The following is an 18,080-nucleotide window of genomic DNA, read 5'->3' as shown; positions in this document are numbered from 1 at the left end:
AACCAACCCTAACATCAGAAATATTAGAGTCAACAACAAAATTAGATTTGAAAAAATCAGCAAAAAGGTTCACTGTTTCCACTAAACTGTTTGAACTAATGCCATTAAAATTGACAGAGGTAGGAATATTGGAGCAACCTTTTTTTGTACGGACAAAGTTCCAAAAGGCCTTGGGATTTTGCTTTAACTCTTCTTCGAAACGGGAGATGTATTTATTATATAAAAACTTATCAAGCACATTGAACTGATTCATGTATAATAAATATCGATCTCTAAATGAAAAGTCGTTGGTTGCTTTGTACAACTTAAAATACTTATTTCTAAGATTTTTAAGCTTTTTTAACCTGGTATTGTACCAGGGTAATTTATGTATTTTGCTTCGAAGAAGGGGGAGATTTCTACTAAATATATCAGATAACTGCACCAGAAAAATTTCAAAGCATTCAGAGGCATTTTTAGCACAGAAAATAGACTTCCAGTCAATTTCAGCAATACTCGAATTGAGTGCATCAAAATTTGCATCTTTGAAATTGTAGGAGAGAGTATTTTGAGTGGTATTGTTGGTAGGTACAAATTCAATGAATTTTAATAATAAAGATAAGGGTACGTGATGCATGTCCGATTTGCAGATAGGAAATTGACACTCAGATAAGTGAGAAATTAAATTTTCATCGACAAAAATAAGATCCAGTATGTTATTTAGCTGGTTCACAAATGAATTAATCTGAACAAAGTTGGCACTAAAAAAAGTATCTAAAAAATATATTTCATGTTGATGATTGACATTCATAGGTGTTAATAGATTGTCATTTAGCAATTTTGACCAAACAACCCTGTTCATATTAAAATCACCCAAAACGCAAAAATGACTGTTTACATTTTTTTCGTAAACTTCAAAAATATTATTCACATGCGCGCAGTACAGAGACTCATTACTACAAGGCGGAATATACGAAACACAAATAAACAGCTTTCCAAACAGCCCACAAATAGAGACACACATTTGGTCCAGTAGCGAGTCAGTATTGGGGAGCTGAACGAAAGAAGAAAGGAGGGTACGTCTTACGGCAATTAGTACCCCGCCACCTCTTTGGCATCCCGTTTTGATTGGATCCCTATCCTTACGATAGGTATGAAACAAAGTAGTATCAAAAAATTCTGCGTCAAAGAAATCATTGTTGAGCCAGGTCTCAACTATGACATACACATCATATTCACAGCGCGAAGTGACTAAGAAAATATCCTTAGCTTTAGTTCTCATCCCCGAGATATTTTGGTAGTAAATATTTACATTATTAAAAATTTAATTTTGCGGATTATTTACTAGGGGTTGAGCGTTTGGCCTTTGCCCTTTTGAAAAAAAAGAAACGGCTTTACTTTAACATCAGTTGGCCATATAGAAGAGTCTAGTAATTTACTATAGATTGAAGTCGAGACCCCAAGTTTAAAATTGCATCTTACTAACGAGCTAGAATCTGTGTTTTTCTTTACTAACTTATAACAATGAATAAGAGATGGCGAAATATTCGCATTTTTTGATACATAACTGATGATATCACTTGCATTAACTGACGGCTTGAATGAGGATAAATGTAACCATTTTAGGCGAACAGCTAGATTAAGATCAGCATTTACATTACTGCCTACAACGATAGTAGCAGCCTTCTTGGATTTGTTTGTCTTAATTTCAGAAGTTACGTCATCAGATGTAGATTGCTTATTGTTGCCTTTATCCATAATAGTGACGCCACCACAGGTAGGCACGGTCTCACTGGCGGAAGCAACGTCATCAGATGCAGATTGTTTATTATTACCTTTCACCATAATAGTGACGTCAGCATAAGTAGGCACAGTTTCACTGGCAGACTTCAACGGCATCACGGCAGGCGATTGAGAGTCACTACTGGTTGTGTTTGTCAAAGACAAATCAATTAGAGGCTGATTTGTTGTTGCAGCCGAATTGGTATTTGCATTTTGTTTAGCTATATTAGCTAATTGTTTAGCTTTAGAGGCCGAGACATTGTTAGTCGCCGATTTATTTACAGGCTGCATTGTTTTTGCACCCGAGAGCATGTCATTGTCTTTGTTTTTAGTGCTTGGATGCTTTGTTTTTTTTGACAATTCAGCCTGCATTGATTTAACGCCGCTTGTATTCAATCCACGGCTCTCCAACTCCTTCTTCAGTTACAGGATCTTCAATTCACTTAACTTTGCTATGTCCTTGTTGTATTCGAAATTTTCGGAATTTATTCAACAATTCCTCTTCTGACACCAATTGTAACGAATTTACTGCAATTCCGCTTATTTGCAATCTTCTACTAAGGTTCGAATCACTAAACTGTTGAATAAATAACTCCACTTTTTAATAATGCCTTTATTAAAGTACAATAACACTACTATTGCCCGACAGATAGTGTACTTAATTCAAAACTGATTGTAGCGCCTCTACTATTGCTGCCTTTTATACTCTTTGATTTCCCCGTTGCATCTTCTAGGCGCTTCTGTTCTAGAATCTACTAGTTGGTTATCTGCTATAATTATAACTACGGATGTACTTGTATAGCTCTCATATGCGCGTGTGTTTTTGAGCGACACTTCCACAATTATAATTGCATATCTCAGATAAGATATCTGCATGTGTTTGTGCGTTGCTTCTCCGCTACGTGTACGTACATATGTGTAGACATAATGATTGATTCGTTTATGTAGATACATAATGATTGATTTATGGATGTGCATACAACGCGCCGTTTAGCATCGGCTTAGAGATGGCAGTACCCCTTAGTGTTGCTAATATTCGTAACAATATGGTAATGAATACACTTAGTTCTATTAAGAGAGGAAGGAACAGATTTTTTAATACAAAAAAGCGAGTTCGAAACATCAAATGTCATAGAGTGGGAGACGTAATTCTGACACAAACAGCGGAAGGGCTCATTTAGATCAAAATTTTATCTACAATATTTTAGGTAGAGAGGTTTAAGATGTCTTGAAGGCCGGCAAGGCCGGCAAGTTGTTTACTTTGCTCAACATGAATGAGTTAGAGACCAAACCATTTAGTAATTTAATCATAAATTTCAAAAAAAAAATCAATTCCAAGCATTTCCCTACACCTAGCAAGGAAATCCTTTAAGGAGAAAGGTAAGAATTGTTCTTGGACTGATTCTAGCCGATCAATTTGAACCTGGTAGCTCGGGTTCCAAATTATTGCACCATATTCTAATATCGGCCTGACTAATGTTGTAAAAAGGGCTTTAGTAACATACGGGTCGCTGAACTCTTTATGCCATCGCCTTACAAACGCCAGAATACCTCTAGCCTTATTAACAGTTGTAGTAATATGAAGGTTGAAGTTAAGTTTACTGTCAATATCAACCCCAAGGTCTATAAAACTGTATACATACCTGTTCAAGATTATAATTTTTAAGAGTATAGGAAGCTGGATGAAGTAATCTACATAAATTTGCATTTTTTAAGATTAAGTGGCATATATTTGATGGTGCACCAATTGACAATGTGTCCAAATCTGATTGTAAAATAGACCTTTCTTCGCTTGACGCATAGGATACAAAAAAATTTACATCTTCCTTTGCGAGAGAAAAACTAATTATTATTATTAACTTATTTGTTTGGGCGAAATCCAAAATTTTCTTGCTAACATATTCTTGGAAAAGACACGGCGATATATATTGTATGAGCAATAAAGTTTCCAATTGGGTAGGTAGTCCAATATTGTACTTTTGTCATTTAATGAATTTTTTTTATTTTTATATATTTTTTTGCTTATGACAATAGAAAAAACATCACATCCAGCATTTTCAACAAACATGAGATGAAAAAAGCTTATAGCCAGCTAACGTAATTAATAGTAATATAGTTACACTATTAACTATTAATAAAAAATTACGTTGGTGTCATGCGAATTTCATCTTTTTATATGAACAAACTTTCTAAAAGTCTTGAAAACGATAGAGGTCGTATTTTTCATTAAAAAAGTGGTCAATTTCGATACCATTCGCTGCCAAACCTTTCTAAGTTTTCAAAGCTATTGCAGGGGCTCTAAGAAAATAAAAAACGTTTTTATAAATAATAATCTGTAAAAACCCCCCCCTATCTCCTTGGTTTCGATCCCCCTGATGCAGGGAACGCCAAAAGCTTATGGAAGCGTGACCACACCTACTTTGAAATCCAACAATAAAATAAAAAATGGCGACGAAGCTAGTAAAAAGTACATTCTAAAAACTTCGAAAATTCGTAAAATAACAGTTTTTTAATACCTCGATCTCGCGGCGATTTTTTTCATATGTCGCTTTCTATTCATGTATGTAATATGTGCTTACTCCAAACTGGAAAAAGAATCGGTAAAGATGGGTTTGATGGTGAATGAGGACAAAACGAAGTACCTGCTGTCATCCAGCAAAGAGTCAGCGCATACGCGCCTTGGCAACCACGCTACTGTTGGCAGCCATAATTTCGAAATAGTAAAAGACTTCGTTTATTTGGGAACCAGCATCAACACTAGCAACAACATCAGCACTGAAATCCAGCGAAGAATCAATCTTGCCAATAAATGCTACTTTGGACTAGGTAGGCAATTGAAAAGTAAAGTCCTCTCTCGGCGAACGAAAATCATACTCTACAAGTCACTTATCGTGCCCGTCCTCATATATGGGGCAGAAGCATGGGCCATGACAACAGCAGATGAAGCGGCTTTGGGAGTGTTCGAGAGAAAAGTTCTTCGAAAGATTTATGGACCTCTACGCGTTGGCGATGGCGAGTACCGAAGAAGATTTAATGATGAGCTGTACGAGCTATACGCAGACATCAACATAGTCCAGCGAATTAAAACGCAGCGGCTGCGCTGTATAGGCCATGTTATGCGAATGAAAGATGATGCTCCGGCCAAGAAAGTCGGAACCCGCCTATGGAAGCAGGGGTAGAGGGCGGCCCCCACTCCGTTGGAAGGACCAGGTGGAAAACAATTTAAACTCCCTTGGTGTGACCAAGTGGCGCCGGTTGGCGGAGCGAAGGAGCGACTGGCGCGCCTTGTTGGAAGCCATAACCATTTAGACGGTTAAGCGCCAATTAAGTAAGTAAGTATGTAATATGTGCTCCAAATATTAGCCTAATCTAATCGGAGCACAAATACGATTTTTTTTAATATTTCGATCCATGCGCCACCTAGCGGAAATTTTTTTCACAAGGCGATTTCTATTCCCGCATTTAATAAAAAAAAAAAAAAAACAAAAACGTATTTAATACGTGTTCAAAATATGAGCCTAATCGGAGTACAAATACGATTTTTTTTAAATATTTCGATCCATGCGCCACATATCTGAAATTTTTTTCTTATTATTGCATTTTCATCGAGTTCTGAGCCATATTCCAAGTTTCAACCTTGTAGCTTATGGGGAAGTTACTTAAATTTCGAATATGTACAAAATTCTGTTCGCTACACAGAGTTAAGCTAAATAAAACCCTTTAAAAATTTTTGTTGTTATTTTAAATTATTTTCTTTCTTCAAACTTTTCACTAATATGTATATTCCATATTCAATTTTTAAGTTCAAGTAAGACGAAATAAATTTTTGTCAGTGGATGTCTATTCTTCATTTTGTTTTCTAAAAAAATAGCGACAACCAATCAGCGAGCAGAAATGGCGCTGGCATGTAGACAAACTCAGTCGGACTTGGTAGCTTTCAAAATTAACGTATCGCATTGTTTTCTTGAATGCATTTAAAAATACTTCTACATGCCTTCAACTAAATAAATCAAACAAAGCTTCATTGTTTTCGTACAGGTGACCCAAAAGTATAACCAAAAATATTACTTCAAAAGTCATTTTACACGAAATTATCGCAGTTGTGTTCCTAATGGCCGTTTTCACACTGGCGAGTTAACTCAAGTTTTACTTTAACTCAGTTGCAAGAGTTAACCTACACTTAAATAAACTTCAATTTCACAGTGAAGAGTTATGCTATGTTCAAACAGAAAAATAAATTGAGGCAATATCAATTCAAATCGAGTGGTGTTCATACAACTCAATTTAGCTTACACAATAGTAATTTGATGGCCGGTTGGCTCATCTCTACAGCAACAACATACCTGTGTTCAGAATGTCAAATTGTGCGTGTTGGAATTAGGTGAATGGAATAGAATGAAAACATAAAACTTTAAAATTTTTGTGTGTTGTAAGATAATGTGTTCAATGTTTTGGTTTCATTTTGAGTTTGCCATCCTCTTTTGACAACTCCTACTCCAGTGAAATGAAAAAAATAATATCAGCTGATGAGACGAGCCAACCATATAGTTGAGCCATGCGTAGCTGACGTTTAAATCTACTCAATAAACACACTTTACAAGGTTGTATTTACAGTTTGAAACAATTTATTACGCAATTTTTTTTAAATTGGCAATTTGTTATTACAATTTATTATATGATAAATTGCGTAATAAATTGCCCAAATGGTATAAATTGCCAATATGGCGTGTGTTTGTACCTAGTATTAACTTTCCAATGAAGTCAAATAAAATCAGCTGATTTTAGTAATAAAGTATGGCAACATTATTTATTAGTGAGAAAGAAGAATAATAATCAAAACAAAATAGCAAAATATCTGACCAGAAGCGCGCATCAAATTTTTCATCAGCAGAAATTGACAAATTATCATTAATTGTCGAAATAAAGAAAAGCATTATAGAATGCAAAAAACCGACCGCGTTAGTGTCGATATGAAGGAGAAGTGTTGGGATGAAATATCCCTTGGTTTCAATGCCGAGTTTGGTACGGGACGCTCGAAGAAAGTGCTGAAGGATAAATATAGTAATTTAAAAATTCGTTAAAAAAAATCAAATCAGAAGTGCGAAAATCCTTATATACTACTGGTGGAGGGCCACCATCAAGCCATACATATTCTCCATCAGATGAGCATTTAATGCGTATAGTGCACGATACGCAAACAAGCGGTAGGGGATCGCAATACGATGGCGACCACACTATGGAAGATGGTAAGCATACTTAATATTCTATAGGATGAGCTGGTAATTATTTCTGTTTATTTTCAAACAGTTCATGCAAATAGTGTCGAAGATTTTGAAAACGAAGTAGTGACTGAGGAAGGGATAGTGGAAGTGTTAGAGGACTGCGAAGACAAGGAAGGTATTTCTAATATTAATTTCAAATTTGACGACGATGTGACTTTTAACTATGTAATTTTTCTAGATGTTAATGTAAACTGGAGCAAATATACTCCTAGTGGTACCAAATTTAAGACAAAGCTCGAAGTCCAGCTGGTACGATTTGGCTGAAACCAAGAAAATATGCGCTGAAAAGGACTTGGAAATGCGTATAAAGGAACATGACATGAATGTTAGGCGGGAGGAAGAGGGACGTGCTCAACGGCTATTAGAGCATGAACAGCGAATGAGGCACGCAGAAGAAGAGCATCAAATCAGGATGAAGATTTTAAAAACTGATTTGCAAGATTTGTGGGGAGTGGTAGTGGAGTGGGGAGTGGGAATTGGTGAGTGTGGAGTGGAGTGGGAATTGGGGAGTGTGGAGTGGAGTGGAAATTGGAGAGTGTGGAGTGGGGAGTCTGGTGGATTGTGGGGAGTGTGTGGTGTAGTGGGAATTGGGGAGTGTGGAGTGGAGTGGGAATTGGAGAATGTGGAGTGGGGAGTCTGGTGTATTGTGGGGAGTGGTAGTGGAGTGGGGAGTGGGAATTGGGGAGTGTGGAGTGGAGTGGAAATTGGAGAGTGTGGAGTGGGGAGTGGGGAGTCTGGTGGATTGCGGGGAGTGGTAGTGGAGTGGGAAGTGGGGAGTGTGTGGTGTAGTGGGAATTTGGGAGTGTGGAGTGGAGTGCGAAGTGGGGAGTGGTAGTGGAGTGTATTGGTGAATGGAGTGGAGTGGGGAGTGGGAGTGGAATGGCAATGAAGAGTGGAGTGGTAGTGGAGTGTATTGGGGAATGGAGTGGAGTAGGGAATGGAAGTGGAGTGGGAAGTGAGAGTGTGTGTGCGAATGCGAAAAATGTATAAATATATGAAAGCCAAAGGGAAATATATGAAGGGAAGGGACAAAGACGCAAATATACAACCTTGAAAATAATTTTAAATTTGTTTTATATAACTGAATATGTTATTTTAGAGTTTAGCTCATCAGACGACTGCTCATCTGCGTAGGAATATATCCTTCCGGCTATTCAAATAGTTGGCGGTCCACTTCTTAAGGCGCGGGGAAGCGTTGGCTCTTCTATATGCTGGAGTAGGATGCTGTGATCTACTGTGTCAACAGTTTTGACAGGTCAAGCGCTACGATTACTGTCCTATGATGCGATTCTTGCATTAGCGCTAATGGTGCTATGCAATTTACGGAACCATGATGGCTGTCCAGCAAAAGGGGTTGTTGTTGTTGTAGCGGTACTTCGCCCCGTTCAAGCGAGACCACTACCACTATTGTTGTTGTAGCAGTGCTTCGCCCCACCTAACAGCCAGTGAGTAAGGCGCTGATATTAGGGCGGTATACACTGGGGCAACAGCTGGCAGGAGGGATGTAGATGTTGATGATTTCTAGGTTTGCATCACCTGACCGGACAGATAGGCCTTCGGTCGATGCCAGGAGCAAATATATAATATTGCACAGAGTGGTGTATGATAAACGCGAGGCCGCCTCCATTTCCGCTCATGCGATCTTTTATGTGGACATTATACCCAGGACAGGTTTGCAGTGCAGATCTTGCTGTAAGTTTAGTCTCTTGAATCGCAGCAATGCGGATTTTGTGCCGCTTCATGAAATCGACTATCTCCGTGATCTTCCCAGTTAATCCATTACAGTTTAACTGCAGAATTCTGAAGTACAGCGGGGGAGACGTCGCCACTCTGTGAGTAAGTGACGGGTGAATACGCCTGGGTTGAGGAATGCCAGCACGCAACTGCTGTCTTGGCCCTGGGACTGGGCGTCCTTGGGCAAGCATTGGGGTACCCGGTAGATTGGGGTTTGCGACCTGGCAACATCGCGCAATGAAACCCGTCGGGGGGTTGCCGTCGCGGAGACCAGAACATCTAGGAAAGTGGTACCGCCCAAGGCAGGAGCTGCATTGGGAGGATGTCGGAAACATATATATTCTGTGCTGGCAAACGGTGCAAACGAGGTTAGGGACTAAGAGTCTGTTTCCCTGACCTACACGATTGCTGCCGGAAAAGAGGGGGGGGGGGGGAAGACGGGGGCAGGGGCTGATGCTCAGCATTGCTACCGACTCTACTACGAAGATAGCAGTTATGAGTGGTAGCAGCTGTTTGAGTTGTTGTCGCCGGGGGCGCGAGCAGCAGCGGGTACTTGTTGTGGCTTGCTGAGCAGCGGGGCTGCTGGAAGGTATTGGGGGCGCTTAGGCGTAGACTACGGGACGCCCTTGGGCGTGAACAGCAAGGAGCCACAAAAGATTTATAAAAGTTACGTGGACGTCGGGTTTTGGGGTCAAGCCCAGAACAACCTGTCCGATGCAACCATCCCTTACACGAGACACACTGAACAGAGTATGACCGTCCTAAAAAAATTCTTTTCCGGCAGATGCAGCAAAACCCTTTCTCAGGGCCGGGGTCAGGAGACGGACCCGGTTGGATTCGATACCTTCCCGGAGCAAGAGAATATGGAGCAGTCCCGCTGCAAGGAGCTGCTGGGAGGATGACAATTTGTGGGAGGGACGCAACAAATTAAATGGGGTTACACTGAAATGACAGTCCTTGGTCGGAAAAAATCCCGAGTCGCTCCGGTACATAGAACCGACTGCCACTACCACTCATAGGTTGTCATCGAAATCATCTAACGGGAGTCGAAGGGAAACAGCTGCTTCGAAAGGGTTGGACCATACAATGTGCCGTTAGATCTGTTGGCTCCACATCACAGTTAAAAAGATGGTTTGTGTCATGGGGATACCCATCGCAGGCTGATTGGTTCTGGATAAGTATGAGTTTGCTCTACTACGGTATGTATGTACATGTCATTATTTACAATAAGTTCGAAAAATGCTGATCAATTAAAGTAAGTCTCATATGATTATTTCAGCTAATGCTTGATAAATGATTGTAAGCTGGAAATTCTAGGCTGCTTCTTATTATGTCTTCAACGCCTGGCGACAAAGATGGAGGCTCCCAATCTCTATTCAAACAGCAAATATTGTGCAAAACTGCAGTGGCGACAACAATACTCTCAACTTTTGCTATATTTATTCGCAACCCTAGTGATAGTACTGGAAATCTACGTTTCCATACGCCATACGAACGCTCAACGCAGTTTCTTGTTCTAACTAAGGACTCGTTATAAAGATTTTCTTCTGGACTATTGCATTGTGACAAAGGTGTTAATACCCAATTTGTATTTTGATAACCACTATCAGCTACAACGATTCCATTTTGGAACTCCCCATTTTCAAGACGTGCGCATATACGAGAATTTCGAAAAATGGTTGCATCATGTGCGGATCCTGGCCACCGCGCTACAATATCCAATATCTTGAGAGTGCTATCACAAAGGGTTTGAACATTGAAAGAAAACCACCCTTTTCGATTCCGATAAAGTTCAGCCTCATCTCCTCCTGTAATAATACATTTCCAATAACTAATGAAGGAAACAATTTTCGAGTTAGTTTACCAGGTGAACTAATTTTTATATGAGTACAGTCCATAGCAGCTATAACCCGGGGGAATTTAGCTATCATATAAAACTGCTTTTGAATACTTCGAAGTTCTTCATCAGAGGGAAAACAGATGATTTCTTTGGCAAGTATCGCTAAGTTGTGGGAGACAACTGTAACTACGCGCGAAGTTGTTGTTGTAGATACTCCACATATATCGCCTACTGTTTGCAGAAAACTTCCAGTTGCATAAAAGCGAAGATTAACTAGCAGCATTGTTTCAGCGGTTAAGGCACTATTCCTACGATTTAGAAAAATTACAGTGATTTCTGCAATGCTACCAAAGTAGCTGCTTACCATTTCGTTTTGTGTTCCAGTTTATCCTTAATTTTAGCTAATACAGCCCAAGCTACTTCTTTAGTCAATCTAAACCGATCACGAAAATCCTTCTCATCATAGTTTGAGAACACAGTTCTTTCGCGAATAGTTTTGCTCCTATGGACAATTATTCTTCTAGCAACACTATAATCTTCTGCATCGTTCATATCCTGCAATTCCTGATAGTCAAAACGGTCCATTTTATTCCGGGCAACGTAAAATAAAATTTGCATTTAAAATTTCTATTTCAAAGACAACGTCAAATTAATAAATAAATAAATATGTATTTCAAAGTCAATCAGCTGATTTCTAACTAGAGTTTAACTCGCCAACGTTGGGCAGTAAACTTTTAGTTAACTCGCTACAGTGAAATTGAGAATCAATAGTTAACTGTGGAATGTAAGTTAACTCGCCACTGTGAAAATAGCCCTAATGGGCACAGCAGAATACATTCCTATGCGATGTGATTGCCTAAGCGTTTTACAAAAACAATTGCGTGAAAGCTCTTATGGGGTGACGACCGCTGCCCTGATGCCGTTATGCCATTTGTACCAAACGCAACGGGAAGCTTAGTCAATGCACAGAGACACCACACCCCTAGATCTAGTGGAAAGTAACTATCAAATCTTGGTTTATTTTAAGTTATGCACAATCCCGAAGACTTTGTTAATCGGAAAAAATAGTTTTTTTAAATTTCAGAGTAGCTTGATTTTTTTGTTTTGTTTTTTTTTTTTTTGATAATGACTTACTTTTGACTTATATACATTGAAACATGCTTTACAGGTGTTGTTGAACTTCGATACGTAGGTATTTGCTAGTAACAGTATTCAAGACTGTTCCAGATGTGGCTTTTACTTCATAAAGATATCATTAACATGCTCTAATAAACGAATTCAAGTTACTTGTGCATGGTGAAATAGACAGAGGTCCAAAATTACAAAATATTAAATCACAAATTAGCATAGTTAGCCATATAAAGAAATGCTGAAATAAATGTATTGCAAAGGCAAGCTTAAATCTGCAAGTGAAATAGTCTCGCATAGTCTATATATTTGGGGAAGATCAAGAAATTCCGGACCTTTGAATAGTACAATCACATTTTATGTGTTTTTGATATAAAGAGGTACACTGTGCACAACTATTTGACGTCTACCGTTTCAGGTTTTTAAACGCATTTTTCTCCACCTTCACTGCACTAATCTACAAGAAGCACTTCGTTTTATTCCTTATTTATGTGGCAATTGATTTCTACTTAACTTTTAAAAGAATTATACTTATTTTTGTAGAAAATACCAAAATAACGTTTTACGATAGAAAATGTCAAAACATTGAGTCAGAGTTACCGTCGCTATTGAATGCGAGAACCACATTTTGGATTTATGATTGGAAATTATTTTTTTGGAAATAATATTTTATTCCAATTATGTTTTATGAATGTATTAACTCATTTATTCGTGTTTCTTATTTATTTCAATCAGAACTGAAGCATTTAAAATTTAGTTTCATTGATTTGGGGCAAAATTCCCCGAATAAAACTTTTTAGAATCAAATAGATAATTTTCTTGCCGGCTTGAGGTCCAATTTTGTAAATAAAATTTTTCAAAAATTGTTGAGTTTTTTCCTTCAATATATTTCGGTTACCTACTGTAACCGTCTTCAGGATTAACTATAACAATATAAAGAAACATAAACAAAATAAAAATAACAATTGACATCAAAACAAACATTCATAAACAACATTATTTACATACATTATTTTACGCGTCTTCACTGCTTAACGCGGAGTTTTGTACTGTCCGTCTGTTTGTTATCAAATGTCTGTAGGAGCTCGCGCAAGAGCTCTGAAAGATCCTGAAGACGGTTACAGTAGGTAACCGAAATATATTGAAGGAAAAAACTCAACAATTTTTGAAAAATTTTATTTACAAAATTGGACCTAAAGCCGGCAAGAAAATTATTTATTTAAAAAAGAAAGGTCGCTAAAAACTTATAATGTACAAAATTTTTTAAATGAAATATGGCAGCCCGGTTACTTATAACTATTTTGACACCTTCAAACCAATCACAGGTATGTTAGCCATCAAAAGTACGAAAGTATCAACGCTGAAAGCGGATATTTCAATGGAAGTGGATGAAAAAGTGATTGCAGTCAACAAATTTTGCAATCACTCGTGAGTGGGAGTGCTCTCGATGCATTCACAATCACGCTGAATGCCTTTTTTACAGTCATGCAATCACTAACGGAATTTTTGAATGGAAAAAATGAAATCGCATTCAAACGTGGCTTATATATTTGAAATCACCCAATCATATTTGTAAAATGAATCAATCTTGATTTATAACTGTATTGATTAAATCATTTTACAGCTCTGACGGTTACGAACGAATTTGTACCGTCTTTACGGCCGTAATAGTTTTTGCCCTGTCGCTATATTACGTTGCGGTGAACTCCACCGTCTTCTTAGTTTACACATAATTACTTTTACAAAAACCAAAGGACGTGGTTTGGTATTTAGGTTTAAGCTGAAATTTGTTTCATGTTAGAGTATTTTTGGTTGTAACATATTTGTACATTACTTGGTTGGATTTATATGAAATATTAATTAGACAAAGCGGCCGCCGGGGTGTGGTGGTAGCGTGCTCCGCCTACCATACCGGAGACCCTGAGTCCACGCCCCGGGCAAAGCAAATCAAAATTTTAGAAACAAGTTTTTTTTTTCAATTAGAAGAAAGTTTTTCTAAGCGGGGTCGCACGTCGGCAGTGATTTTGCAAGAATAGCGAGTGTGTTTCTCGGTGAAAACTTATCTGCCTTGCATATGCCGTTGGGAGTCGGCATAAAACATGTAGTCCCCGTCCTGTCAATTTGAAGGAAAAATAAAAAGGGCCACAACGGCCAAAAATCTTTTCGGAAGTTTTGAACTTGGGGTCGCCAGAGCTTCGGCTGTATTTGGGTTGGAGAAGCTATGAATTGCGCTGCCAACCAATTGAAAGGGTTGCGCTATACAACCCCTTGAATCAATTTGGTATTTTAGTCGCCTCTTACGACAGGCATACCTGCCGCGGGTATACTCTAAGCCCCCTAATCCTCTGGACATTCATATAGCTTAGCGAATAGAGACATATAGTTACATAAAGGTACCCACACCCCTAATCCTACATATACTTATAGTACTAATACATAATTTACCTATTTACCTTCTTTGCATTCATCACCCTACAATTCCTAATTTCTTAATATACTACTCATTTATTACTTACTATATAACCGTTATCCTCTCATCAGACTTTGCTTATAAATTCCTTTTCTTCTTAGCTTTGATATTTATTACACTCTGAATTAGCTTACCAAATATGAATATATATTTTTAACTCTTACCTTAGTTTTAAGAACAAGCACTAATCAATCATGGTTTAACTCTTAACCTGTGCGGATCGTTTTGTAACAATCAAAAATTTTAAATATCTATTAAAAAAAAACGTTTAAAAGTGAATTTTAAATAAACAAACAATATTTAACAGAAACAAAACGTTTCTTTGTCATTTAATTTTTTATGAATATATGTATGTGTACAAACATCGTACACTTGCATCAAACTGGCGCAGTCGGTTCTTGAACCTTGAAGATTGAAAACCATCAAAAAGAATAAATATTGTTAACTATACAAACATTAATGTGTAGTTAAATATAAAAATTGTAATGTATTTATATTTAATCTGTCATGTCATCCATTTTATTATACCATGCATTTCTGACAGATGGTAAATGTCACCTGCTTGCGGAAATGCAGCCAACTTCGCTTTTGCTCTGGGGCCTTCTTCTTCCGGTGACAGCGAAACGCAGAGGTTGTTCAAATAAAAATAAAGCAAAAGAAATAAATCAAATCGTTTTGAATTAAAAGGAACAAATTGCATCCTCAGGTGTGGGGTGCTACCCTCTATTCGCATAAATAAATATTAGAAGAAAAACTCGAACCATAAAAGAAAAAAGTGAAGATGCCGCTCACACGTTTTAATACATCAAGCGCATCGACAGTGGAGCAGAAATCTACAGGTACACAAAGAAAACCTAAGGCTTCTGAAAATAGCACCGTTGTTGTACCTCCGCCTGCTCCTGGTGCTCCTGCTGGTTCTGCCATTTCATCGACCGCTGTGACTAGTACTTTTGGCAATACATTACCTGCTGCCACTACCTCTGCCACTATGGCGCCTGTTGTCACCGCTGCCAAATTGCCTGTCGCTGCCGCTGTTACTATAGCGCCTGTTGCCACCGCTGCTAAATTGCCTGTTGCTGCCGCTGCCACTACATTTCTTGCCGTTACCGCTGCCTCTGCCACTACATCACATTCTGCCTCCGCCACTACATTGCCTGTTTTTAGCGCTGTTGCTGTCACTACATTGCCTGCTGTTACTACTACTGCTGTACATCATAATTCACCCGCTGTTATGCTGTCCGGTGCCTCTGGTGGGACCGTCGTAATGTCTAGTGAGAATACTAACAACGTTGCCTGGTATGGTTCCACTCAGCCTCATATGAACGAACTCATACGCCGAAAGGAACGTTACGAGAAACGTCGTCACAGCGTTGGTGTACGCAAACCATTGAGCACAGAGGTATCAAATACCGCAGTAAAGGCAAACACTACTGAAGATCTTTCCACTGTACGTTGTTTCAACTGCTCGCGATTCGGGCATTATCAGAGTGCCTGCCCAAAGCCGCAACGCCCAGCCGGGTCATGTTTTATTTGCCACCAACTAGGACATATGCATCGCAATTGCGCAAAGAAGCAAACCCAAACATCTCAAGTTGCAGCCGTATCCATGGATGACTATGTTCCTTTAGAATCTCAGCAAGGAGTAAGTGTGGCCTTTTACGATAAAAATCGAAACAGGTGTACAGGTTTTACAAATATCATCTTTCTTTTCGATTCCGGTAGTTCTATTGGCCTTATGCAAAGATCAGTTGCTGAAAAATTTGTTGAGCTGTCATTTCGGGCAAAGCCTACACAATTCGTTGGCGTTGGTAAAAGAAGGATATATTCTTTTGGCACAGCATTGTGTGCAATTTATTTTCGTAAATTAATTGGAAATATTAATGTAATAATAGTTCCCGATGAAACTTTTACTCTTCCATTAATTCCACTGGACCACGAATTTCAACTTTTTTTCTTTACCAGAAACGCCGTTATGAAATTCGTATGTAAAATCACCCCCTGATTTCGAAAATTGAGTTCATTTTTGATTCTATGGTACCATTTTTGAGATATTTGCAATTTACCGTTATTCGAAAAAACCAAAAAGATGGCTCCCTTTAATTACGTAAATCTCACGAACGGGTCAAGCAATTGCAAATAAGTTTACATATTCGGAAAGACGATAAAATTTGCTATAAATGCATCATACATTGTTTTTTGCTCAACCATATAGTTTTCGAGATACTAGCTCATCATTTCAGATTTTTGTTTTTTTTTTATGAAAAAATATGAAAAAAATTACTTTTTGCGAGGGCAGCATTCCAAAACCACAACTTTTTTTCCAAATATTTTTTATTTACGTAAAGCTCTGTTTAATTAGAAAAAAGATAAGCTATCATCGAAGAAAATCGATGCAAAACTACGTAAGTTATAAGCGATCAAATAAAAATACCCAGGTTGCGCAACTTCAATGTATGTATACATACATATATTAAAGGTATAAAGTGCAAATGGGATATTATCCGGATAAACGAACAACACCATAACAATGATAATACTTTTTCTTTAAATAAATCAAATAGTACTTTTAATACTCGAATTGTTTTATAGTAGGTAGAGTGGTTGCATCGAAAGGAAGAGTGGTTGGGTTCGAAAGCTGATGTAGGCATGTAGTTATAAACATGTATTTCCGTCACTTATGGGTAAGTAGCAGGTAGATTTTCAAAATTATAAGACAGAAAATTTTTAAAGCCTACATCTAAAGCAGGTAGTATTTTCTTTTCCCGGCTTCGTATAAAAAGGAACCTTTCTGTCTAGGTAAGATTTGATTTTTTAAATTTTATTCTTGTTCCGAGTATAAATATGAGTTAATGCGCCTTGAAACTTCATAACATCTGCAAGGCTCGCCGGAGATAGTTCAGTTCATAAGTCAAATTTCAAAACCGTGATTTAGCAAAAAAATAAAATGAGTAAAAGAACGCGAGAATTTGAGTGTAATAACGATCCAGATATGTTCTGTTTCATGTGTGGCCAATATACTATCATAAGGCGACGACGAGTGTTCTCAGATCATATCAAAACTTTATACTCCAAGTATTTTGGCATTGAGCCTAAAAATGCTGAAAAACCATGGACACCGAACACTTTGTGTACATCGTGTCGAGTAGAATTGATTCAGTCGGAATCCGGACAACAAATAAAATTTGATACACCAATGATATGGAGAGAACCTACTTGCCATTCAATAGAGTGTTATATTTGTCAAACAAAAGTACTTGGCGTTGGAAGATCAAGAAGAGTAACCTATGCCAGCGTACCTACAGTGACATTACCAGTACTACATTCAACGGCAGTTCCGGATCCCGTTCCATTGTCAACAGTAACGGGGAATCAAGTTGTACTGAATTTCGCATGGGAAAGGAGAGAAACGTTCTATCACAAGCACAACTTAATGATTGGATAAGATATTTGGAACTATCCAAGGAAAAGACCGAGATCCACACTTCTCGTATGCAACAATTTAAATTTGTATCATCCGATGTTAAGGTGATATATTGTAGAACTCGTCACGAACGACTTTCCAAACACTATACCAAGAAAGACAGTATATGCTACTGCAACGACATTCCTGGTTTATTCAAAGAGTTTGGTCAAACATATGATTCAAAAGAGTGGCGATTGTTCATAGACAGCAATAAACTGATTTTAAAGGCTGTATTATTGCATATTGGTAACAAAAAGCCTTCTATCCCGCTAGCACATGCGAGGAAATGCAAAAACTACTCAAATTTATCAAATATGAAGAGCATTATTGGAAAATATGTTCTGATCTCAAAGTCGTTGCAATGCTATGCGGTCTACAAAGTGGCTACACCAAGCATTGCTG

The 18,080-nt window shown here is 38.1% G+C and overlaps 2 protein-coding genes across 8 annotated transcripts in view; one reads left to right on the top strand and one right to left on the bottom strand.

Moving 5' to 3' along the window:
* Window positions 1–18,080, top strand: part of Indy (I'm not dead yet) — a 329,958-nt gene that overhangs the window by 146,253 nt on the left and 165,625 nt on the right. The window lies entirely within an intron of this gene.
* LOC137254194 (putative nuclease HARBI1) lies at window positions 10,053–11,202 on the bottom strand. The gene is made up of 3 exons (XM_067791918.1): window positions 10,982–11,202; window positions 10,642–10,925; window positions 10,053–10,585 (listed from the first exon to the last, which is right to left on the bottom strand). The coding sequence occupies exons 1-3, from the start codon at window positions 11,200–11,202 to the stop codon at window positions 10,053–10,055; spliced, it is 1,038 nt and encodes a 345-aa protein (XP_067648019.1).

The sequence above is a fragment of the Eurosta solidaginis genome, chromosome 5, assembly GCF_040869045.1.
Source record: "Eurosta solidaginis isolate ZX-2024a chromosome 5, ASM4086904v1, whole genome shotgun sequence".
In the NCBI taxonomy this organism is placed as follows: Eukaryota; Metazoa; Arthropoda; class Insecta; order Diptera; family Tephritidae; genus Eurosta; species Eurosta solidaginis.
Note: the sequence above shows the minus strand (reverse complement) of the source record. Positions and strands in the feature narration are given on the sequence as shown.

Excerpts from the sequence above, each read along its gene's own strand:
- LOC137254194 (XM_067791918.1), bottom strand. The coding sequence starts at position 11,202 with ATGGACCGTTTTGACTATCAGGAATTGCAGGATATGAACGATGCAGAA. Across the intron at positions 10,926-10,981 it reads CTGGAACACAAAACGAAATG|GAATAGTGCCTTAACCGCTG; the intron begins GTAAGCAGCTAC and ends TCTAAATCGTAG. Across the intron at positions 10,586-10,641 it reads TATAAAAATTAGTTCACCTG|GAGGAGATGAGGCTGAACTT; the intron begins GTAAACTAACTC and ends GTATTATTACAG.